This window comes from Phalacrocorax carbo, chromosome 11, assembly GCF_963921805.1.
Source record: "Phalacrocorax carbo chromosome 11, bPhaCar2.1, whole genome shotgun sequence".
Classification (NCBI taxonomy): Eukaryota; Metazoa; Chordata; class Aves; order Suliformes; family Phalacrocoracidae; genus Phalacrocorax; species Phalacrocorax carbo.
The window spans coordinates 20234455-20259795 of record NC_087523.1 but is presented as its reverse complement, the minus strand read 5'-3'; the positions used below and the strand labels follow the sequence as shown (position 1 = coordinate 20259795).

Genomic DNA, 25341 nt, shown 5'->3' with positions numbered 1-25341 from the left:
AGGATAAAATTTCTAGGCACAGGTACTTCTTTAGGTTTTGTTATACTTAGAAATTCTAGTTGTGTGTGCAAATGCTGGATAAATTGATTCTGTTCTGTTTGAATAGTTAAATGCGGAGAAGATTAGGGCATTTCCTTCTCCGTGAATAGCCTCTTCCAGAGGCATAAACCCTCTCCTTGTTCCCCACACACGCTTTTGCTCTTACTTCATCTCATAAGCTTTTGTGACTATTTAAAAGCTATTTTTCTATATTAAAAAAACTAGTTGCCACTTCTTTCTTAGATTTTCAGTTGAATTAGTGAAAAAAATAACAAAGAGAACCTGTGCTCTGATTTCAGACTTTGTTCCATGGCCCTGGCTGCAGGACACAAATAGAGTGTTGCCTGTTATCTGTCTCTGGAGCTTTTAATTGAGGATATAAAAGTCAGATTAAAGTCAAAGAATATCTCTCCCATCTGTGGCAGTCAGTAAAATACAGTGTCAGTGCTTGAATGAGCATTTGCATTGGGTATTTGTTTTCTGTAATAAGCCTGCACTATAGAATTTTTGTAATCACCCCGCATATAATAGTAATAAGGAAAATACTACCTCATGAGTGAGGTTTCTAATACAAACACTGTAACGTATCATTGCAAATGATAAACGAACTCTAGTCTAGAGAGGTACCAGTTCAAAATTGCCAGAAGCTTATTCACCTGAGGAAAATCCGTCAGAGATGCTGAAAACAGCCATCCAGGAGAGAGTCTACATCTAGTTTGGTGTGGTTTTTCGCTTAGACTGTAGTGGTGCCTGATGCACACTGACTGCTCTTGCTGGGAACGTGCATTTCCTACATCGGGAACTGGAATTTTTGCTGTTTCCAAAAGAGATAGATAAGCGTCTAAATGGGGTAGTTACATTGCACAACTGAGAAAAATGATGAACTTAGTACGTCAATATAAAATACAGATTCTAAACATTCTAGTATTACGTAACAGTTTTATTTTGATACTGTGAAATTTTTCATGTAAGTCCTACTACATTGCAGGAGAATTTCATAAGGGATGTTTAACACAGTTTCAGTCCGTAAAAACGGGTACCTTGATTGAAATCTTATGGGGAAGGCTAATAAAATATAACTAGGTTGAACATCAGTTAAAAGCTTTCTGTGTATAAAACCAAGTAGTCCAAGGGAACGATTTTGCAGTAGATTTTTTGCAGCCATATCTGTATAGTTACATATAGGCATCTTTTATTTTTCCCACTGGCCGTGGGACCAGTGAAGCTGCACTGCCTACATAACCGTGCTTCTGTTCTGTAAACCCTCCTTCTACCTCAGTGCCCAAACTCTACTTCATGGTCCTTACGGCTCTTTTGGGCAGTGTATGCTACGGGTAGTCCTGAGTTAATGTTTCTACTGATACTGATCCATCAATAAGGATAAAGGTCTTGTTGCTTCTGCCCTGAGACAGAATAATGGACCATATGGAATCTGGAAGTCTCTCTTCCTTTTCTTCTTCTTCTTTTTTTTTTTTTTTTTAATTAAATGAAGCCTCTACATAGCTTTATTCAGAACATGTTTAAATGGGGGTGCGGGGACATAAAAATTAAACTCCTCCTGGGTAGCTTCATCTTCATCTGTCCATTTTAATTTGCAAGCTTAGCCTTTTCTGATATCATCGCTCCTCTCGTATGGGTAGCATGTGCCACCTTTGTCTAAATTCATAGGCTATTCTTTTTCAGGAGCATTAGGGTAGAAATTCCAAAGATTCCTTCCTCTGCAAGGCAAAAAAATCCTAACACTCCCAATCTCTAATACCTTCTCTTTTTCTGTTTTAATATAGATCTAATTGACACTGAAAAAACCTCAGTCATCGCTGTCAGATACTTTGTAAGTATACCTCTCTGTGTGCGTGTCTGTATCTGTGTGTGACAGTTTTTAGATGAGTATGTTCAAAGGAAAAAGCCAAGTTTGTCTTTTTGGGACTTACTAAGTGTTTCCAACTGATTTCTGTTAAGAATTACAGCTGATTTTTGTCAAGATAGAAACACTTTACCACAAATGTGTACAAATTAGCCAAATTATCTGTTTTATAAACACTTTTAAAAGCATTTCAAACAAATCTGAAATTTCAAAATTAAAGAAATGCAACCCTTAACTTTCGCTAATGTGAGCAGTAACATAACTGGATGCAAGCACACGAAGTGTATTTGTACGTGCACTTAATTAAAAAGTTAGAAGTGATTCCAGCAGGGTGCCAGTTTTAGGACAAAACAAACATTCTTTCCCATTAGGACTTTTTTATCATTATTATTTCAGGCAGTATTTTGAACATTCTGATGAGGTTTTTTAATAATTTGTGGTGTTATTCGCATCTCAGCAGTGCTTAGATGACAAGAGGAGCAGGTCCCCATCCTTTTAGATATGGTAAAAAAAGGGACAGCTCTTACCGCAGAGACTTCAGTTCAATTCGCTATTGCACAGATGCAATAAGAAAGAGTGGAAAATAGCAGTGGAAGGATGAGATAATTGCAGTAAGGATATATTAATAGATACCATTAGTCAATATAGATTTAATTAGAAAGCAGCGAGCAAATCAATGTGTGAACATATGATTTTCAGTTCTTTGTATCTGTTGTAATAACACAGAGACAGAAAATACTCTGAAAATTTTGTGGTTGTTCAGTGTAATACGAGCCACAGAAGTGCTTAAATATAATTTATAAAATTAATGTACAGAAGGTTAAATTGAATTGAAAAGTTAAAATAAATATCTTTTTATAGTATTGGTCAGTCCAGAACATTGGCTGAAGAATTTAAGTAAATATGAGCCCATTCCTCTCCTCCTCTTCTAAATTAGTCAGTTCTTGATCATTAGCGACCAGTGGTTTTACCAGTCGGACTACTTCTGAAAAAGCTACTGCTCAGCCTGAGTAAAAGCTATACTGCTGTCTCATTATATTAAATTGTTTGCGTTAATCCCATAAGTCACTTTTTATCCAAGTCATTGTATCCGGTCGTATGTTTTTTGTTGGAAGGTGGAGAGCATGAGAGTCTCCATGGGGTTTGTTTTAACACGTAGCGTTGTGTCTAACGGTGGGCATGCACTGAAGTTTCCTTACTGTAGTCTTAGCACTATGGCTGGCTTTTGCTTTAAATGCAAGCTCAACTGCTGCTTCTGGAGCACTGAATTAACTGTGGTGAAAACATCATACAAGATTTGTAATATAAACCAGTAAATCTTCATTTTAGAGAACTGGAGCTTAGGGGAGGTAAGATGACATCTCTTCTGGTGAGGTTTGATTGCTGAGCAGTTGGTGATGAGGTTAACTCGAGCAGAATAAGCATATATGTTTTGAAAACAATGTAGGATTCTCTTTTTGTAAAAAGAAGTATGCAGAATATTTTTTTTAACATGCCCGAGCTTAGTTTAGTACATTATACTATCATTCAATGGTAATTTTAGTCTATAGATTTAATTAAAAAAAAATAATGTGGTGATCGTGTCGTTTTAAGTACCTGCAGATCTCTTAATCTTATATTACATTAAATGCTCTTGATATTGGCTACTGCAGATGTTGGAATTCTCATTTAAAAAATCCAACAAGCTATTAATAGATTTCTGTTACGTTTTTAGTAGCCGTTGTCTTGTTTAACGTGAGATGTTAATTGTAGCCCCCCTCATCACCTGAGGGTGGCAGATATCGTAATAAAGGTACATTTTGAGGTGTGCCCATGTTCTTTTCATTCTTGATGGAGCCCTGAAAATTTCCCTATTCACATTTGTTCTGCTTATCAGATTCTGTCCAAGAAGGACTGGGCTTTGCAATAAGCCAGTCAGCCTTACGCGCTGCCTGCGTGTCGGAGGCGCTGCTCTTCTGCTAGTGCACCTTTGCCTTTTGTTTTGCCTGCTGTGTGCATCATTCATGAGGTGTTTGCATGCCACGTTTGCGTGCCGTCCAGATGAAGATAAGAACCTGAGTCTTTTACATGCCAGTGCTGGCTAGTTACAGACCAGCGGGCTAGCCACAGCTGTGGTTTGCTACGATGCTTTTGTTTTTCTCCCACTCGCCTTCAGTCTTTATTCAGGCCTAGTTCTCCTTAATGGGGAAAGATTTTTAACATGCAGACCAAATCTTGCCAAATTGTGCTTTATTTTAAATGGGTCAAATTGGATTCCATTTTCCATACCTGGAGTTCTGAAATGCATATGTTGAAGTAGTTTTTGGAGGGGGGAAAAGCAGATCTGTGTAAGCCCTTTCCAAGAGTCTGACGTTCATAATTGGAAAGTAATAGATTAAAAATGCAGTTGCTGGGGTGAAGTTAATAAAGCAGTTTTGGAATAGGTTTTAGATTACAACGTGTAGAGTTTTGAGGACTTTGTGTCAAGATACGTTTTAATCTGAATGTAAATTGATATAATATTCTGCAAAGCAGTAAAGAAACCTACTGTATCTTTTCTGTGTAGTACAAATATTTAGGGGGAAAACAACTGTTGACCTTTCCCATAATTATGCAATTGTAGCATTACTCAAGTAGCTTAAACACAATATTATCATGCGAAGGACAGTCTCCATCTCAACAGCCCTGACCTATTCAAACAGAGATAGTGGGGAAAAGTCTTTGAAAAGTAAATATTTGTGGATGCAACAAACAAGCATGGGAAAGATTCATCCTTTCGTCTTCAGAGCAGTACGCTGCTCTGTCGTGCAGTGTACACGCCTCAGATCGGTTACTTCAGTCTCCTTTCTCCTGATGCATTTGAAGTGAACTCTTACAAGGACTAAAACTAATGGACTGACTGTAATATTACTAATTTAATTCTTTTTTCTTTTTTTTTCTCCTGCTCTCTGCTTGGCTCTGGTCTTCACCCACAGGTGTCCACTGTTGGCTCTCAAAGGTTACTAAAATTTTAGCAGCTGCTCTGAAACAGAACTACATAAGCTTCACTTACTGTTGCTTCTTCCTACGCCACACTGCGCTGCTGCTTTGCTCTTGCCTGCTTCAGAACACCATAAGAGATTTTGTTTTTTAAATACCTGCAATGAAACTTAGGCTAGAAGTACATGCCATTCTCTTGCTGCCTGTGTACTTGTTAATATCTGTCTACAGTATGCTTGTATTTATTCCATGGTATTTTCTTACCAATGCTAAGAAGAAAAAGGCTATGGCAAAACGTTTAAAAGCTAAACCCATCTCGGACAAACCTGGAAGCCCGTACCGTTCTGTCACTCATCTTGACTCACTAGCAAACATAAACATTCCTGGAGCAGACACGTTGGACAAGCTGTTTGACCATGCTTTAGCAAAGTTTGGGAAGAAGGACTGTCTTGGGACCAGAGAAATACTGAGTGAAGAAAATGAAATGCAACCGAATGGAAAAGTGTTCAAAAAGGTAAAACTTATGATTTCGTACTTCATTCTGATTTGGTTTTGAGCTGCTTTTCATCTTCCCTCAGCAACAGAGGTCTCCTTAGAGGTCTTCCTTAATCGTCATCTTACGATATAAAATATCCGTTTTATAGCGGCTAAAGAACAACATGCACTACAGGATGCACTATTTATTCTACTTCAAGAAAAGTGAAAGCAATTTTGTTGTTGTTTAATGAATGGCAGCCTGTGTACTTATGGTGTTATGCACTGACTCACATAAGCTTGTAGAGCTGTACCAGCAGCTTCTTGTCATCACAATTTAATTTTTTTTTTAAACCACCAGTTAATTTTAGGAACTTATAGATGGTTATCCTATGAAGAAGTAAATGAGAAGGTGAATCGCTTGGGGAGCGGACTGACTGCCCTGGGACTAACCCCAAAGAGTACTGTGGTCATATTCTGTGAGACCCGAGCAGAATGGATCATTGCAGCTCTCACCTGCTTCAAGTACAACTTTCCTCGTGAGTGCTGAACTTGTTTGCTTCTAATGTATTTTAGAACCATTTCTCAGCACTGGTTTGGCTGTTAAGTACTTTGAATCTGCCAATCCTATCACTGATGGTATAAGAATTTCATAATCTTAGTCTGCCTGTAGTCTGATTCTTAGAAGTTTCCAGCCTCTTCTATGCATTGCGGAGATCCCTAAAATTAACTTGCTCGGAATTGTGAGACTGCGTTCTCTGATTTTATTGTAGTAATGTTCTAGCTGTTAGAATGACCAAACAGTACAGTTGCTGTTCAGTTTTGTTTTTTTTTCAAATACTCTGAAGATGTCAGTAGTTGCGTTTCTCCCCCAAAAATGTGAAATGTGTTTATAGTATTTTCTGTCTGTATCCTGACTTATGCATCTGAAGCATGAAATGGTTATTAGAAAAGAATAGTAATCAAAATCATATGCTGGTCTGAGGGTTTTTTGGTGACATTAAGCTGCTCAAGTTCATTACAATTAGCCGTCAAAAATCCATAATCCGACTTAATGCACACAAACTTCTCAATGAAGTGGCAAAGGTTACTGTGCACTCATGTGCCCGGTCTCCACACACACACCCAGAGCTTATTTTTATTGCCCCCTTGTGTTTTTGCTTGCACTAGGCTGCCTCTTTTTCTTCCAGTATTAGTAGTAGTAGCTGACTGTGCAAGGAGCAGGTCGTGCAGTAGAGTATGCACAGGGGCTGTTTAAGGGCGATACTGGAAGAGCTGACACTGCTGTTGAAGTAGGAGAGGATGGTTCATTCGGTCTCGGAGCCTTGTGCTTTGAGAGACAGGGAGAATCAGCTATATAACATTACTCTCTTTTTGTCCCTTCCACATGAATCCTATTTCACAGGAACATTACATTCCTCTAGTGGTCTTTGGAGGTTAGAGTTTGAGATAGCAGACAGGACTAAAGGGAGGGATTTTTTTTCAGCAGAGAGATGATGGGAAGAGGTGAAGTCCTTGGTGCCTGTGAGGCACTTAATGGCGTCACTGTAGCCAGTCAGGGTTAAAAATAATCTAGCAACAGCCTGATTCTTTGCCTTGCCCCCATCAATAATTTCACAGGAGCAAGCAAAGTAGCTGACAATGCTGAAAAAGCTGCTTGTAGAGGCGCATAAGCCTCTAATAAGCCGTGACTGGTGCCCTGCGATGTGTAGAGTGATGCCTCTCCCCCTGAGTTCTGGTTGCAAAGGGCTCAGGGGCAGAACACATGGTCTCGGTGGCTTACTGCGGGATTGCTTAGGGCGTTATTGGTGGATCTCTTTGTTTTAATGCTTTCTCCTCTTCTGTAGAACCGAACAGGCTCTTTCAGTTGGAGGGGACCTACAACAACCATCTAGTCCAACTGCCTGACCCAATTCAGGGCTGCCCAAAAGTTAAAGTGTGGTATTAAGGGCATTGTCCAAATGTCTCTTAAACACTGACAGGCTTGGGGCACCGACCACCTCTATAGGACTCCTGTTCTAGTGTTGACCACCCTCTTGGTAAAGAAACACTTCCAATACAACTGTCCTCACCATTACAGAGGTCTCTTGAGGCATAGATTTCTGAGGTGGAAAAACTAAAAGCTCTTCTGTTTCCAAATTAGAAAATTCCCCATTGAGCTAATTTGATGCCCCTGCCCACTCGTCCTGCAGTGCTTTCCTGTGAGCTAAAGCAAGAGCTTTTGCATTTAGTATTACTTTAACATTTCTTTCATGTTCTCTCTCCCCTTACCGTAACAGTGGTTACGTTGTATGCCACCCTGGGTGAAGATGCAGTGACCTATGGTCTCAATGAGTGTGGAGCATCATATCTGATCACTAGCACAGAACTTCTTGAGAGCAAACTTAAGGTAATTTGGTACCAGCTTCACCTGCTTACAAGCAACCCTATAATAATTTCACAGTGCAGACGGTACTAAAAATTTTGTGTCTTTTCCATAGGCTGCATTGCCACAAGTCTCCTGTCTTAAACATATCATTTATGTGGACAAGAAGACTATCAATAAATCAGAATACCCTGAAAATGTGGAGATTCATAGTATGCAGGCAGTAGAAGAGCTGGGAGCCAAACCAGAAAACTGTAAGTGAATCACTTCACAGGGAACTAATCAAGCAACTTTCGCAGTGAAATCAGACCTAGGTTAAGAGGGATGCATAGCAGAATAAGCCCCACCCATGCAGGGCTCTAAAACACAGGCAGTGGCAGATTTCCGGTTCATCTTCTGGCTTTAAACTTTAAAATTTTTAATAAACTTTAAAAATCTCTACTTATTGGCCTGCACTTTTCATTTTCCTAAAAAGCCTGTTTCCCTTGCTGATACTTCTGCTCTCTCTCTAGCTGTGCAAGCCATGAAAGCTAATAATTTTCGTCATAAGAATAAATGGCAAGGGATTAAAAGAAAAATCAAAAGCCAAGCGTTGCAAGCTTACTGCTTTTCCACTAACTAGCAGCTTACCTGAGGAAGATGCATTTAAAAAAAAAAAAAAAAAAAAAAAAAGGAAAACAAGAGAAGTCTTAGCTCTACAACCTTGGCTTTGGAAGCGTGATTGACAGAAAAGCTGACTTGTAGCTTTTTGGGGTGGGTTTTTGGTTTTGGGGTTTTTTTTCTTCAACCTGTTGTTTCTCTCCAGGACTCTCTTTCTCCCTGTGACAGGTTTACTTGGTCTTCAGAAGGGTTTTTTTAATGAAACTTTAGGTCAGCTATAAGACATAACGGCAAAAGTATCACCCAGATGGGCAAGTATCTGGGCATCTACACACCCCTTTCACAACCTGCCCTCCCTCACTTCCTTTTAAAAACAGACCTCTACTCTCTTCATCACTGACTTCGCATCCACCACTGACCACAGTGTGCTCGCCTTTGCTGAAGCACCAGTTTCACACTGGTTCATTACAGACGTTTTCGCATTGATTCATTACAGAAATAACAATTTAGGAGGTAGAGAAGAATTAATAACGATTTTTCTCCTGCATTTTGTAGCAAGCGTTCTGCCGAGCAGACCTGTTCCTACAGACTTGGCTTTAGTAATGTACACCAGTGGCTCTACTGGGAGACCTAAAGGAGTGATGATGATGCATAAGAACTTAATAGCTGGAATGACGGGACAGTGCGAGAGAATACCTGGGCTGGGGTAAGAACTACTTACCTCATGTCACGTGTGCAGAGAGATAAAACAGAGCCTCCAAAAGTACGCGAGTTTATAGAAAGTTTGTTGCTGGCATCAGGTGTTATCAAATTTCTTCATTTTGTGAGCCCACTAATTTATAAGAAGTATATGTGGTGTTTGTGAACTTACCCTGTTGGCTCTAAAGGATTCCCTTCCAGCTCTTGTCTCATGTGCTGTTTCTCCTTTTTTTCATTATTACCCTCAGCTTCAGGTCGGTGATGGATTTTTGCACTCTTGTGCATCAGATGCTGCCAGATAAGGAGCTTCCTCCTCTAGACAGACTTGGGAGGTTTTGTTTTTTTCAGATGTTTTCAGGCAGCTAGAATCACTTGAGGAAGTATGTCAGAGCCTGCCACTTCCATTGGTCTAGAGACATCGCTCTTGGATGGAGAACACACGCTGCAGAATCTGCTCGAGTACACTTGATAAATGAGCAGAAGAGTAACAAGTTCTGTATTGACAATAGTAAAACCAATTGCAAATTCCCTGACACTTAATATTTTGAGGAAATTTTTCATGAATGTGGGTGTGTTTGTCACAGCATTCACAAAGGGTTTAATAGCTGAAATAAGCTGCACTGCTAAACTCCTTTTGTGATAGGATATAAAACCAGTTCTGGCTCGATGCTGAAAGCTTCTCCTAAGTGACAGCTCTGAGTTTCTTGCTGAAAATCTCTAAGAAACTATTTCCTGAAATAAGCCTCAGTACTTCAGTGATCAGCTCTCTTCGTACTAAACTATTTTGGAAGGAGATGTTATGATGCCTGTCAAGGATTTGTAAATCATTGGTGATTATTTTAATATAGTGATTTCATCCTTAATTTCATTCCCGGGATGAAATCTCCCACAAGGAGAGGAAATAGCAGTAGAGCACTAAGGAATCTTTGCATTTCCTAGAAAATAAGGCAAATCCTGTAATCCATACTGATTTCGGTAAGGAAGGATTTGCCCCATTTTGTTTATAAACCGTGGTTTGAGATCATGCCCTTCTTGTGTGTAGAAGAATAAGCTTCACTTGTGATCCAGGTCTTTAAAAAAAGTAATAACTAGGCACGCCATAAAACTGTTAAACAGTATTTTCAGTCCACTTGTGCATCATTGTTCATTAGATAATCCTCTCCTTTCCTAGACCCAAGGATACTTACATTGGTTATTTACCCCTGGCCCATGTACTGGAATTGACAGCAGAAATTTCGTGCATCACTTACGGCTGCAGGATCGGCTATTCCTCTCCACTCACCCTATCGGATCAGGTGAGGAGGCGGGGGAAGCTTAAATGTGCTCTGTGGTCTGCATTCCTCTTGCTCAGCTGTCCTCTTTCATGAAAGAAACGATATATGTGGCACACGTCAGAAATGTAACTTTTTTTTTTTTTTCAAAAAATTATGCAAATGGACATCCCTGGTTAACTATAGCAGCAGGTCATACCGTATAAATCTCATTAAAACCTTTACAGTACTTAGGAAATCTAAAAGAAAACCTGGTAAATGCGTATGGCATTATCCACTGGGTATCAGGATAAGAACAGCTGTTAATAGATTAGCTGAACATAAGGGTGTTTAAAGTGATTTTAAGTTTTTGGTCTCACCTTATCAGTTCTTTATCCAGTTATTGTAGATCTTCTGTTTAGCTCTTTGCTTCTTCTATTTAATGATTAAGATAAATCAGAACAAATTAAGAGCAAATTAAGCTGGAAAAGAATGCTTCTGGACATTTTGCTGGTGTAGAGATCGGATCAGGCAAAAGCAGCTCCTGGAGGAAGGTGGAGGAGAAGGCAAGTGCTAGAGGGAGGAAGTGACAGAAAGATGCACAAAGTGGACTTCACCAGGTTGGGCTTGTAGCACATCTAGTGCTTTGGTTGGAGCAGTTGTTAATTGTTACTTTTTCCATCACAAGGGAAAAAAAAGTTATGTGTGAAATGTTTTGGGGTTTTTTTTGAGGGACAAGGGAAGAGATTTAAACAAATTACATAATATATCTCTCTTATTATTTTTTTTAACATTTTAAAATCTTTATAGAATGAATATTATAAAATTTAAAATAGTATATTAGATATAGATCTGTCTATAGGTAGAATATAGATGTAATAAAATGATATTTTATAAAACATAAAAATAATACATGTTCTTAAATATTAAATACAATTTATCTCTTTTTTTAGTCCTTTTCTAAACAGCTTGGTTTTCAGCTTCATAAATTGACATTTTTTCTTTATTACAGTCAAGTAAAATTAAGAAGGGAAGCAAAGGAGACTGTACTGTGCTTAAGCCTACACTGATGGCAGCTGTGCCTGTAAGTACGCAGAAGCAGATAGGGTTAGCAAAAAAATGATGCTATCTTGTTCATGCTTGAAAAATCTATTTACTAACAGTTTTCCTCTTCATGTGTAAGTCACTGTTACTAACAGGAAAAAAGCGGAACATAGACATTCCAGTTGTCATTGCTTGACCCGAGTGCCGATGCTGCGGATGGGCACGAGAATATACGCATGCTAAAGCCAGGACCCTCTTTGATCCAAAACTGTAGATGTGTTTTAATAGTTGCAGGTGATGTTGTACTGGGCTACTGATGGAACACCAGGCTACAGAAGGTCTTTGGCATTCACCGGCTGAAAGCCCTGTTTGCACAGGGAGAAAGCAGGGTGGCCTCGGCTAAGGTGGATGCTTTAAGACAGGGGCTTTTGGCTGAGTTACAGAAGCAAGTTAAGCCGCGCTGCCGTAGTTGTGGTGCTCGATTTCAGCTGCTTGTCTCCAAGGTCACACTTAGGCTAAGCCTCTCTTGCTCTTCTTAGGGTAAGCAGGCCCTGCTTAGTCTCCTCTTATAAGAAAAAACGATGAGGAGACAGTAACTCCTGCTGCTTCTGTAGCTTACATTGGTCTTTGGGCGACCAGGCTTCTGCATTCCACAAGGTCTTAGCGCTATCTGAAACGTACACAAATGTGCGCGTCTTTCTAATGCAAAAGCCTTCCTCATATGTCCTGCGATCACACGTGCTGCTTTTATGATCGTATCACATCTGTGGCTCGTAAAACGGGTGGCACCAGCTTTTGCCACGTGGTGGTGGGTGAGTAGGAGGGTTTCATCTCATTAAAGAATAGTGAGTTGGATGTGGTTGTTCTGCAGCATCTTTTGGGAATAGCCACGAGCTTTTAAATCAGTTATTCACTTGCAACTTTTGTTTTGTAAAATTATAATCATATATATGTATATAGGTGTGGTCTTATTCTTAATAATTAACCAAGTAAAAACTAATATGTCTGAGAACCCCAGCTTTTTGGAAAATAACCACTTAAATTTATTTCTGGAGGGAAATTCAAATGCTAGACTGCTGGCAAAAACAGTGTAAATTTTAAATACAGTCGTAATCCCTCTTGGAAGGACTATATTTTGTGCATGTGCAAGAAAACTCTGGTAAATCCATGCAGACAGCTTCATACGAACAAACTGCGGAGCAGTGATAATGCGGAACCCCACCTAAATGCCTTGATTCTACAGACTTACTACCAGAAAAAACTGAGCAGAGAAAAAATAAAATTGCAACTGGTGGTCTGTTTTCAGCTGATAGCATACAGGCTCAACCTGGACCAGGTTCAGCCATCTACAGCAAACAAGAACCACCTTCAGGAAGCCCTCGTGGGAACAACACTCACACAGCATCCAATAAGTATTTCTCTCCCTAGAACTATGTCTTGTTATGATGTTTTGACAATAAAAACATGAGCAGTGATTAGAACGTATAAGGAATGAAATGGAAAATAACAGAATCCAGAGACACAAATACTTCTAAATATTTGATTCAATCAGAACATTGTAATAAGGGTTATTAATTCCTTATCATGCCCCTGTAGTCTTCCAGAAAGTTACGATTAATTCTGCTTTAAGATAATTGTCTGCCTTTTGGAAATACTAGATGAGATTCTGCAGGTAAACTGGGCTGGAAAGAGTCTACAGTGTTTATCTGAAATTCTAGTTTGTCTAAATCCCAGTCATGAAGAGTTGAAGGAACTAATCAAAAACACTAATGAGAGCGGTTTCTAACAAGACTTGAGTATTTTGATCTCCAATATTTCAAAGTAAATAATTTTCATAGCTTTCTTTTCAATTTTAACTTTAGTTAGAAAGCACACATACTTCAAAGCCTTGTGCTCTGTAACAAACCTGAAGGAGCCAATCCTTCAACTTCTGTTAAATACTTCACCAGTCTGAAGACTATTTATTTTAAGTTCTGTGTATTGTAGCGATCATAAGCTTGTTATTTTAATGGAAACTGATTTGTCTGTGACAGAATTGGGTGGGGGGTGTTGGGTAACTGGAATTACTGCAGCCACATTGCCTTGAAAGTTGAACAGCTTCTGTTGGAAAAGGAGGTGGAGAAAGGAAATCTCAGTTCATTCCTTGTGCGTGCCAGATGCCGTGCATGAAGTACGGCACCAGGACTCCTAAGCATGATAAACCTTGCAGGGCATATACCAGCCTGTAGCAAAGAGATTCTGCTTAACTTGAATTCAAAGTTTTCTAAATCAGTTTGTCCCCTTTTAAGTACAGGTTAAGGCGTTATCGATAACGTAAGCAACAGAATGTAACAAGTTTTATTACGCTATGGCGTGTTACCCAAGGTCTGTATCTGTGGTTGATGGGGAAGACCCCTTCAGAATGGGGGGAGGGAGTTATTTTAAAACCAAATCTGAGGTTTAGAAAGCCGTTTGTAGAGAAGCAAGTGGTTCTATGAGCTACTGCAGTATGCCTGAAGATGGTTACTCAACCACTTGCCCTTGACTTACCTGCCTGCCTGATTCAAGGCAAGTTTTCTAATATAAGGTGTAGTCTCCAGCGTGAGGGTTCTCTCGTAGCAATACTGGTGTGAGGAGAAAAAAGTGAATGGAGAAAAGTCAGGCTAAGCCAGTTTTCTCCTGCATTTTCAATACTTCATTGCACACATTTCAAATAGCTCCGAGCTGCAACAGTCTATAAATTGACTAACTGATCACATATTAACAGCATTACAGCTAAGCATTGCCTAACCAATGATGCAGGCATTTCCCCTCTTACTGTATTACCTGCTTTAAAGGAATAATAATAGGGTTTTGGGGTTTTTTTTTAGCATGGAACTTTATGTATGCATGCTAGTCTATGTGGTAATTTTCCTTGGTCTTTTTAACACTTTCTAGGAAATAATGGACAGAATTTACAAAAACGTCATGAGTAAAGTTCAAGAGATGAACTATATTCAGAGAACTCTGTTCAAGATAGGCTATGACTACAAACTGGAACAAATCAAGAGGGGATACGACGCACCTCTGTGTAATGTGTAAGTATAATTCCCAGTCCAAGGTTACCTTTCTTGTGATTTGTTAAGACAGTCTAAGAGAATAATCATCTAAGCTGTCTGACGTCAGGCAGCAAATGTCATTGAATGACTAACTGAAATAATTCAAGTTTTTACTGGAAATTGATAAGATATTTAATGGCAGGAATGACTCATCTTCAGAACAGATGACTGGTTAGTTTTCATTGAAATGCCTTTTTTTAAAGTAATAACATTGGAATGTTTTTTTAGTTAAATTAAAGGAATTCTGCCATCCTCAAGGGTTACACAAGAGGCAATGGTTTTTATTACCACTGCTGTCCACTAAAACCTGGGAATGATGAAGTTATTTTTAAGGTAGTCCAGACTTGTGTCTTTTTACAAAAATGTGAGCCAAGTGAATTATTGCAAATGCTTTTTTTCCTTCTTTCAAGACTTCTGTTTAAAAAAGTAAAGGCACTACTGGGCGGCAATGTCCGTATGATGCTTTCTGGAGGAGCACCACTCTCGCCTCAAACACAAAGGTTCATGAACATCTGTTTTTGCTGTCCTGTTGGTCAAGGCTATGGACTGACAGAAACATGTGGCGCTGGAACAATTACAGAAGGTAGTTAAAATGCTTCTGGAAATAGATAATTAAAGACACAGATACCTATGAGGGCTTGGTAGGGTTTTCTGTAAAGTCAAAATAGCTGTAGTTCTTAACTGCAATAAAGTAACGAGATAAGCTGCTGCCTTATTTATGCTTTGAGTTTATACTTCAAATGACAAAAATCTTTGTCTCCTTCCTTGTTCTCTCCCCAAGTTGCCGATTACAGCACTGGCAGAGTTGGAGCTCCTCTTATCTGTTGTGAAATAAAATTGAGAGACTGGCAAGAAGGTGAGAGTATTGAACGTTTTGATTTCAGAGTAACTAATTTCACCACGGCTTAGCTGGTTTCTTTGCCTATCTGCTTAGCTAGGCGTAGCACATGAAGTTACTGTTCTTTATCTTTTAAAATAGTCATCAGTTTGTGATGCAGTGAGCATTAACTTCAAGCTGAAGTTTCCAAATATTTTCTTGGCAGCAGAATATGAAAGTTAAAAATAATTGTGTGGGGATTTTCTTGTTTTTCAGGGGGCTATACTAATAAAGACAAGCCTAATCCTAGAGGAGAAATCATAATCGGTGGACCTAATGTCTCAATGGGATACTTCAAAAACCAAGATAAGACAACAGAAGAGTTCTCCGTTGATGAGAATGGCCAGAGATGGTTCTGTACAGGAGATATAGGGGAGTTTCATCCAGATGGGTGTCTGCAGATCATAGGTTGGCCTCAATTTTTCATATCTTAATACATTACAAGATCTTGGCTAAACATAATTGTAAGCGTGCTATTAATCCTGTTGGCTTTGCCAGGGCTAATCTACTTAAGGTTACCTGCTTGCAGAATCACAGCATAAAACACATCCCAAAGGTCCTCACAGCTGTAGGAAAAGTTTGGAAGGGGTGCCGTTTCCCGTGACATTATTACTATCTAAATTTACCACATGGACTTTAAAGAATAAATACAAGATTAATTTTTGGTATTAATTACAAAGCTTTAAAATCAGAGTCCCCATCACTTCCATGCAAGTTGTGTGACAAGAAGTCTAGTGCTATATAAGCTTTCTTACAGAAGCCTTTATGAAGTCAGCAGAATATGTACTGCTATTGCTGCTTTAAAACTGTAATAAGATGCTTTAGTTCATGTTTATTAAGAACCTTGCATAGCATGGCACAGAATACATATATAGTGGCTTTGCAAGTGATTCAGATGGAACAAGGTTTTTTTTCTTTCCCCCTTCCCCCTCGACTCGTAGATCGTAAGAAAGACTTGGTAAAGCTACAAGCAGGAGAATATGTATCTCTGGGCAAAGTAGAGGCAGCACTGAAGAACTGTCCATTGATTGACAATATCTGTGCTTATGCCAAAAGGTAAGAGTCGTATTAGTTTAGAAACTCCATTTAGGGTAAACACGAAATACAGGCTCTGGCCCACTTCTCTGATGTTTTGCTACTGTTTTCCATTGAGCATGTGCCCCACCAGAGTGCCAGTTACAAACAGCATCTCTGAAGTAGCACAGGTGCCCCCATTCCCTAAAAGCTGGAAAAATAACTTATGCTTTTTCTGTCGGCACTTGCCCTGTCCTAATTCACACCAGTTCCGTCCCTTCCCTTCCCCAAACTGGTATAGCTATATTTACCATGTGCTCTGGCTTTCTGTCAGAATACCAGAGAAGAGTTAATCTGGACACTTTGCACCTGATCCAAAGCTCTCCACTGAGTTTTGGAAATAGTCCCGGTCTCGGTCTCCCTCCCCTCACCTCAAACACACTACATGAAGGGAAACTGAAGAGAAGTAGCTGAACACCGGATGTAGTGGGGAAGCTCAACTGCGATGTGCGCTTGTGAAACTACACCAAAGCATGATACCGATCAAACCTAACGTTGTAAAACAACTTAGAATACCTTTAAGTCATCAGTTGTGAAGAGTCAATGTACAAGAAGGATTCTGTATGGGGGAATAACAAGAGTTCAGCAAGCGTTATGGATCTGCATGTAACAGCAAGTAAGCATTTTACTCCCTGAAATGGAAGCCTCAACTCTTTGGGTCTTTTTTCCTTCCTTCTCTTGCCGTCCTGTGGTAGTGACCAGTCTTACGTCATCAGTTTTGTGGTTCCTAATCAGAAGAAGCTGACGGCATTAGCTGAGCAGAAAGGCATCAGTGGAACCTGGGCAGATATTTGTAACAATCCCACAATGGAAGCTGAAATACTGCGAGAGATTAAAGAAGTGGCAAACAAGAGTAAGTAAAGCATATTGTGCTGTCTCACGGTGCTTATCCAGCAAAAGCTTTCAGTTATCCTCACTAACTGCTCTTCCTTCTTCCTGTTGCCTCTGTATCTGCCAAAACTTAATAGTTTAATCAGAGGCAAAGACCACTCAAATTGTTGCCTGGTACCGCAGGAACTGACATGCTTTTGGGTTGTATTAACTACTTATTTTCTAAATAAATCTGAAATTTTCTTCAACTAAATTCTAGAGACAGCTGGCTTGGCTAACACAGTTAAAACAAGGGCCAAAAGAGCCATCAGTATGGAAGGAAAGTTACAAGACATCTGCTGGGGAGAAAACTAGCTAAGCAAGGGATTTCGAAGCTTTTTTTCCCCCATGCAACTTTGTCCCCTACAGCTTTGAACAACCACAATCCTTGTGTTTGTAATGGCTTAAAAGCCTGCTCTTCCTTGTGGTACTGAACGAGCAGAAGCCTCGTCAATCCTTTATGGGGCCAAAAAACTAACAAACTAACTGGGGAAAAGTGTCTCTAAAGCACTTGGAACCTCATACAAGGAAGTAGTAAAACTGGACTGAAGCGCACGCTAAGAACTAACTGCCTGTTGAACTTTAGAGAGGAGGATCTGCCTTTTGAATCCAAGAGAACCGTGAAAGGCACTATAAAGTCTTGCCTTTTAAAAAAAAAAATCTATCTGTAGGTCTCAGGCTTGGGTTTAAACATTTTAGTCTGTGTTTTTCTGTCACGAACTAGGCAAGTCATTATCCATGTAGCTTTACTTATTCAAAATCTTTGCTTATACATTCTTTCTACCTTCTAGATCGTACGCTACCACTGAGACACACCTAGTTGCAAGTTTTTTCCAAAACTATTTTAAAGAGATCGTTCATTTTTAGCAGAACGTAACGCGCCTTCATCACGAGCAGGCATGCGTCTAAGCTGAAACAGCCCCTTGCAATACCGGTCTGAGGTTAGAGAGACAGACGGGCCCCGGGGACAGGCCTACAGCCGGAGCGCCCAGCCGTCCTGCGCTTGCTGCCACCTGGAGGTGGTGCTGCACGGCTTGCCCTGGAGATGCGGCTGCGGGCCCAGGTGCAGGAGCTGAGGGCAAAGGCCTCCGAGCATCCCGCACACGCGGTGGGCTGCCTGCCCGGCTCCTGCCGGCCCTGCCCGGCCCCGGCCCCGGCCCCTGCCCCGGCCCCTGCCGCCCCTGCCCGGCCCCTGCCCCGCTCCTGCCACCCCTGCCCAGCCCCTGCCCTGCTCCTGCCGGCCCCTGCCCCGGCCCTGCCCGGCTCTTCGGCCCGTTTGTTGCCAGGGCAAGAGATGGGAGCAGCTTTGGATGCAGTGAGGCTGCTTCTAGCTGAAGGGAAAACAGGTGACTAATGAAATAAAAATACAGAGAAGTCCCTTTATTTTTAACTCTAAACAAACTCTTAGGAAGGAGAAATTTGGGAAAGAATCAGTCAGCCATGGAGAGTATAGACGTACTTCACTCTGATTTAAATATGAAGCACATCCGACTAGCCTGAGTAGTAAAGATACAGCTCTGGATTTCAGTGTATCCTCTTGTGACAGTCTCAGATTTCAGGCTACACAGTCACTTGTTGCAAGCTTTAGATTTTACACTGTCACATCCAATAGGAGCTGTAAGTACAGTGTGTTATTAGACTCTCTGCAGCCTAACCAGCACTCAGCATTGGTACAGGATTACGTTTGCTTGGGGCCCTTCTGCACGGTTACAGCATTAAGTAGGACGCCTTATTATCCAAGCTTCAGGTGCTCACCTTAGAATTTTTTTTAGGTAGTGTGAATTAGTATTTCATTTGGCTATGTAATCCTAGTCACGCTTTTGTTTCTTCTTGTCCCTGCAGTGAAATTAGAACGGTTTGAAATACCCATCAAAGTACGGTTAAGCCCTGAACCATGGACCCCAGAGACGGGGTTAGTAACAGACGCTTTCAAGCTGAAAAGGAAAGAACTGAAAAACCATTACCTCAACGACATCGAAAGAATGTACGGAGGCAAATGAACACGTTGCGTTGACCAGGCAGTTGTGCAGGTGGTTCCCTCTCATGCCTCGATTGTGGATGTCTTTGTAGACTGTAGATATCACACATTTGGAAAAATACACCAAATGGATGAATGTTTCTGTAACCTCTATCGAGTACAACAGAGGCTATCTTAGACTCCAAATTCTTAATTATTAGCAGATTAGACACTGATGGTCTTCATAGAGTTTCATGTGATCATCTCCAGTTTTGAGGCAGACATCGTTATGTGAAGCAGTATGACCAGGTAATTTTATTATTATTGTTTCTCTAGCACATTCAGACTGCTTGCAGCTTCTCTTTAATTCATTCTCAAGTCTGGCCTGTGTTTCAAAGAGAAAAATTAATGTAATTGTGATGATTCTTCTGTCATAGCGAGATACTTAGCGAGGGAGGAAGAGTATTTAAGTCTACTCTTCTGCATTTAAAAACAAACCGACAGCATTAGTCAAGAACTTGCTAGAGATCACTAATAATGCACTGCTTGAGAATGGATGGATTCTCCTGCACATCAGTCAGCATCGTGAATATTTACAGTGCCTAAAAAGAATATAAAGTACACTTACTGAAATAAAGGTGAACTGAAAAGCTTTCTAAAAGCAAGTTATTTGAAATTTCAATCGAGGATGTTTGAATTCATTAATTCAACTTCCAACTCACCAAAAACGTTTTTACTTGCCACTGCATTTTAATTCAAGCAGAGCTTTCCACTAGGGCACACAGCATAAAGGAAAACAGAGACGTGCGCTGCTACAGGAGGTACTGATGAGAGCTCACCGCCTGAGTGCAGAACGCAAACCTCGTGTCTCGCCTGGCAGACAGCAGCGCAGTTGAGGGGCAGTTGCCTCTAAGCAGATCTGAAACTCAGAGGAGTTTTGGAGGGGATCTTTTGAGGGGTGGTTGGTGGGTTTGTTCTTAAGGCACTGACCCTCTAGACCTTCACATACATGTGAGTAATGGTACAGGTTACCTGTATGTAATTTAGAGGGTCAGGGTCTAAACGTGTGTATTTACCTTATGGAAAGGTATTTCCGTTCACCTTTTAAATACGGTAAGCGTGACAAGGCAGCCGCAAACCAACAGTAGTTTCCCCACATACGTTTTACTGACGGAAAAGTTGCCTGTGGCCAGGGAATCTTTGTTTTATGGAACTTGTGAAAAGGGACAAATCACTCTGTACAGAAACGAATTATAAAAATACTCTCATTAACTGGAAGTCACAGGTGTGATGAAGTGGGAAGAAATAATTTAATGACAGTTCATCATTTTGTGTGCAGAATCCTGTACTGTGTCTTCTTTTGAATGGAAACCGAGCTCCTGCATCCCTGATAGCTCTTCACACTTGAACCATAAATGCTGTAAAAAGTGGAGGCTTTCGATACTGTTCTACTTTGCACTTTCTTAATAATTTTATATATGTTGCTTACATTTTGTACAGCTGTGGCCCTCAACTGCTATATATTATAAATTCATTTGTAAGTATTTATAGATTTCTATTCATGATGTGTTGTGTATATGATGGTTAAAATGAAATAATACTGTTGTCACTGTACAGAAAGTAAAGATTTTGTACGATGCTTCTCTTGAACAGGTAGCTTGAAATTTCAGGGCAAGTTTTTCCTTTATCGCATGTACATGTATTTTTCTTCTTTCCAGTTGAAACAGATTTTGGCAAAAAATAAATGATGGCTCTGTGCTCATTAACTAAACCGTCCCTTCTCCTTGGGACCAACTTCAGATTTCCCTGTTCATAACTTTCTCTGGCCAGTCCAGAACACTGCCAGCTCATCTTCCAATCGCCCCGGGAGGAAAGGGAAAAGGAAAATCTAGTATAGAAAGCTGCCTGTACCTAGTGGTGACTTGTAGTGCCACGCACCAAAAGGAACAAGAAAATAGCTTTTCTAAAAAAAAACAAAGTAAGTTTGGGGTTTTTTGTTGGTTTGGGGTTTTTTTGAGGCATACAGTTGGTTTATGACAACAGGAAATACTTCCTGTATCAGCAGCAGCTTTTTTAATTACTCCGTCCTGAAGCCATGGTACCAATTTTTCCATGTTTAAAATTGGTCACTGTTGACTAGCCTTTAGTCAGGCTGTTACATCATGGAAGTTAAATACATGTGAGGAAGTTACTTGCACTTGAGTCTGTCTGCAGGTTGTATGACTTTTTTTAAAAAAAAACACCCATGAATGTATTTATATGAAATGTATTTTATCTAGACTGCAGGTACCTTCTGTGTCCTGGTCGACTGAGGATTGCTATTTTCAATATCTATCTAAATGTACACGCACACGCAATGTTAACATTTCAAAAGTGGAATACAATTTAAATGGTTCAAGACATTTGTGTTCTGAAAGATCTTTATGTATTGCACAAGTTGTCTCTAGTTACTGTTCAGCACCTCACAGTCGCTCCTAAGGCACGCTGCGTTTCGGAGAACTTCTCAAAAGCAGCAGCAGCAAGTACCTGCTACAGATGTTGAAAACGAAGCCTAGAGTGGGCCTAGTTTTTCTTGTAAGAAATGAACTAAATGTGGATGTGCTGCGAAAGAGGATTTACTGCACATCCACTTTTCAAACATGGAAAAGGGGAAGGATTCCATCAGCCTGCCTTAAAGTACGGGGATTATTTGCAGATATAATACTTAGAGTTTGGCAAGAATTTTATCCGTATTTTTAAGCATTTCTAAATCCTTTTGTGCCAGAGCTTGTGGAAGAGCAAGAAACAGAGGATGAGAAGAATGTCATCCTCACCTTTAAAACTAAGGAACTGGGATGCAGAGGAAGCGATAGTATATGGCTTCCAAACCTACATGATAGTTACAGATTATATCCGGCACTTGGCCGGAAGGACGTACGGTACGGGACTGACGTGTGAGGGAGCAGTTCATCTACTGAATGTGAAGGATCCAGAAAGCTCAAAGTAGCTGCAGATTCTTCAGAAAGCAGGTTCAGCGTTTCAAATTATCCTCGTAAGTCTGAGACGTTCAAAGAGAAACAAAATCCAGTTTATATCGAGGCCCTCTAGAGGTCCCATGGGGCTTGGGGTAGAGAAAGCCAACATATACCTACAGTAACGTTGGGACTAGAAAGCTTGAGCTCTGAAGGAAGAGCACAGTTGAGTTTAGCTGGCCTGAAGAGGAATGGCACAGGGCAAGAGATGATAAACCTTCAACTACATACAATGGTACCTGAGTAAAGGCACAAAAGAGCCGTCGCCAGTGGAAGAGGAGGAACAGAGTAAGTTTACCTGTGACACTTGTGATTAGACATTTTAAAAGGAACACAGAACTTTAAAACAATTCCTTACTAAATACTGAGCTAGTTGCTCAAGAGCTCTGCCACCAAAAGGCTTTGGAGCCTCAAGAGTCAATGAAGGTTAGAGAAACACCTTTCAGGAAAAGCTTTGGTGCAGAACCTTGGGTGGGGGCTGGGAGAGGGGCCCTGGCTCCTGCCCGTAACAGCAATGCTGCAGGGGACAGTGAGGTGTTGTCAGGGGGTGTGCAAGGGGAGAAAGAGTATGAACAGAGAAAGTAAGAAGTTACTCCCTTAAGTGTAGGTGAGGTGGGGTTCAACCAACCCAATGCAGCTTTAGCGCCCGTTACAACATCGGGGAGCTTGGAGCACGCCATGGTGTCGAGAGCGGCCTACCGGGCAAGCCAACACCTTCAACTGCAGTTCCCAGCAAACGTTTCTGGCTACAAGGAACAGGACAGGAGTCGAGAATGGGGGTCGCTCATTTTCAGTAAAAAACAAAAAACAAAACCACTCAAAAACCCGAACTCCAAACATACCGCTTCGCAGAGTGACAGGCTGAAATAACTACGGTGTACTCTAATGATAAATTAGCGACCTTCTGCAATTACATGCAACACAAGAAGTAAATTCTCATTATATATTTGGTTTTGGTGTGGGTTTATTTTTTTCCCTAAGCCTGCCTAATGGCTAAGCTCTCTTTATATGTGAGTAGATTTCCCTTTTGGATGCTAAAATTTAAACATAGGAAGCTTAAATGTAACAAACCTTGTGCTCCTTTTGTATAAGGTGCCCCAAAAGCGAGTCACAAAACCCTGTCAGTAAAACTTGCGGTCACAGCTTGCGTGGAATCCTGAGTGATGCACGGAGTAAAGCTCGGGTATTCTGCAGTAGCGTGAACTTACCTGGAGTAATAAAACACAACACATTTGCAGCAGCACCAAGTTAACTGGAAAGTAGATTATGACTTTAAAAAAAAAAACAACAAACCAAAACGTGCCAGGATTACCTCAGCCACGGCAGAACAGGGCTGACCGCACTATACACACCTTTGTTGGTGGGCCGTCATTGTCACATACTTTAATTTGAATGAGTTCTGGCAGCAACAAGGTGGTGGTTGCACTACTGCTTTGCTACTGGGAGCTGCCATAGCTAGAATCTTGCTGCACCTTTACTGGGGGGAGACATGCTTTGAAGACAATCGGATCCATTCTATATTGACAAAGTGGCCTAACGAAGCTGCTTATCCCAGGTAATCTGGCCAAAACTGTCGTCAGCTGGACGCGCGTAGGCCTGACATCAGACCAATGCTATTTAAATTAGACAAAACAGCTGTGTTGGATCCTCAGAGCCCTCACTTTTTGCTTTTAAAGATAAAAAAGAAAAACAAAAACCCCCAACCCCACCCTGTGGCATTTTTCACTCATTCTCCCATTTTGAAACACAATAACCTGCTTAAAGATTACTATTAACACAGATGCCAGGAGTCTCTATGTGTTGGTTCCGCATGCTTATTTGTGCACTTATCCTCACCTGCCTTCTGTCACAGACGCGTGAGCACCACATCTACACCCACCCCATTATTTCTGAAAACCCAGGCCCTGAGCATGGACACCCTGTCACTCAGGCAGGATCTCATACTGCTCAAATGCCAAAGGAAAAAAAAAAAGTAAGCTTTACTGTTTTAAAACACAGATAAGGAAGTGGTGGGGGAAGTAATGTAGCACTTCTTGATCTGAAACAGCGCTGGACTACCAACAGGCTTATGTTGAGGCTATTTAAGACTAAAGCTAGCCCAGCTATGGCTTCAGGTAGTGAGTCCACATATTGTTCCAGTGCTTAACAAAAGCCCCAGCCCTGGGAGGCATCACTGGGGGGTTTTATTTGTTTTAAACAATGCGGTATCTAACCTAAACCTTTCCTGTTGGATGTAGATCAGCTTATTATGGTGCTCCCCCAGGGAGTGAGCATGAAGAATGGATCACTGTTCTCTAGAGCCACCTGCCCTACTTTACTTTGTCTGTCAAGTCTAAGCAAACCCAACCTCTCCCAGTTAATCAGGGTCATTTAACCAGGGCCACTCTGTCCCTATGGTCAAACCACGCTACCTGTCGCACACAGCTCAGGGTAGTTGCCTCCCAAAGCCGCTGACTTCACTGCACTCCACAACATATTTGCCTCTGTAATAGTGTAACTCTCACCTTGTGGGTCGTGTCCCCCCCCCCGGTGTTATTTTTAAAACCAGGATCTCTGCTCTGAACGCTGGCAGTAGCACAATAATGCTGTTGCTGTAAGGGGTGGAAACGCACAGGTGGTGACAGTGACTTCTTGAGCTTTGCAAACAAATGCTACACCACAACCCAAGCTGAATTTCTAACAAGTCAGCCTGACTCCGTTTTCATCTACATACAGCCTACTCCAAGCACTTACTGGCAAGCAGAGTCCTTACTTTCAGAGGAAAGATGCCAAGAAAATCATTCACACCAACAGAAAACCCATACTACACAGAAAAGCAGATTAAAACCTGGCACTGGGTGAAAAAAATCTATCAGACTCTGGTTTTTGGCTCTCTTGAGATGCTAAATGGACATTCAGCCCTTCTAACTGTAGTAAGAACTACCATCTGCTGTATTTTCTGTTTCATTTCTGTTGTCTAGCCACCAATACACTTCCAGCAGGTCACCTCTAGATAATAAAGCAAGATGCCTGCAACATATCTGAGCCAAAAACTTTGCTTAAAAGACATGATTTTCTAAAAAGACTCATAAAAAACCCACCCCTATGGCCAACAGAAGTGTGTCTTACTGGCTGGGCAGCAAACTCTCGCTCACAGCCTATGCTGGGGTTTAGCCCCAGCCAGCAGCCAGGCCCCAGCCGGC

At 40.9% G+C, this 25341-nt stretch overlaps 1 protein-coding gene across 6 annotated transcripts in view; it reads left to right on the top strand.

The window, feature by feature from the left end:
* ACSL4 (acyl-CoA synthetase long chain family member 4) overlaps window positions 1-20919 on the top strand; it is a 48935-nt gene extending 28016 nt beyond the window's left edge. For 2 of the 6 annotated variants that reach the window (XM_064463357.1, XM_064463353.1), the window contains 15 exons: window positions 1824-1870; window positions 5139-5375; window positions 5697-5874; window positions 7615-7724; window positions 7816-7954; window positions 8856-9006; window positions 10171-10294; window positions 11262-11333; window positions 14210-14349; window positions 14781-14953; window positions 15152-15226; window positions 15464-15655; window positions 16189-16303; window positions 17017-17174; window positions 19034-20919. In XM_064463357.1, the coding sequence (XP_064319427.1) occupies window positions 5148-5375; window positions 5697-5874; window positions 7615-7724; window positions 7816-7954; window positions 8856-9006; window positions 10171-10294; window positions 11262-11333; window positions 14210-14349; window positions 14781-14953; window positions 15152-15226; window positions 15464-15655; window positions 16189-16303; window positions 17017-17174; window positions 19034-19191 (2013 nt within the window). In that variant the 5' untranslated portion in view covers window positions 1824-1870; window positions 5139-5147 and the 3' untranslated portion in view covers window positions 19192-20919. The other 4 variants (XM_064463356.1, XM_064463351.1, XM_064463355.1 and 1 more) reach the window with 3 other exon arrangements.
* The last annotated feature ends 4422 nt before the right edge of the window (window positions 20920-25341 follow it).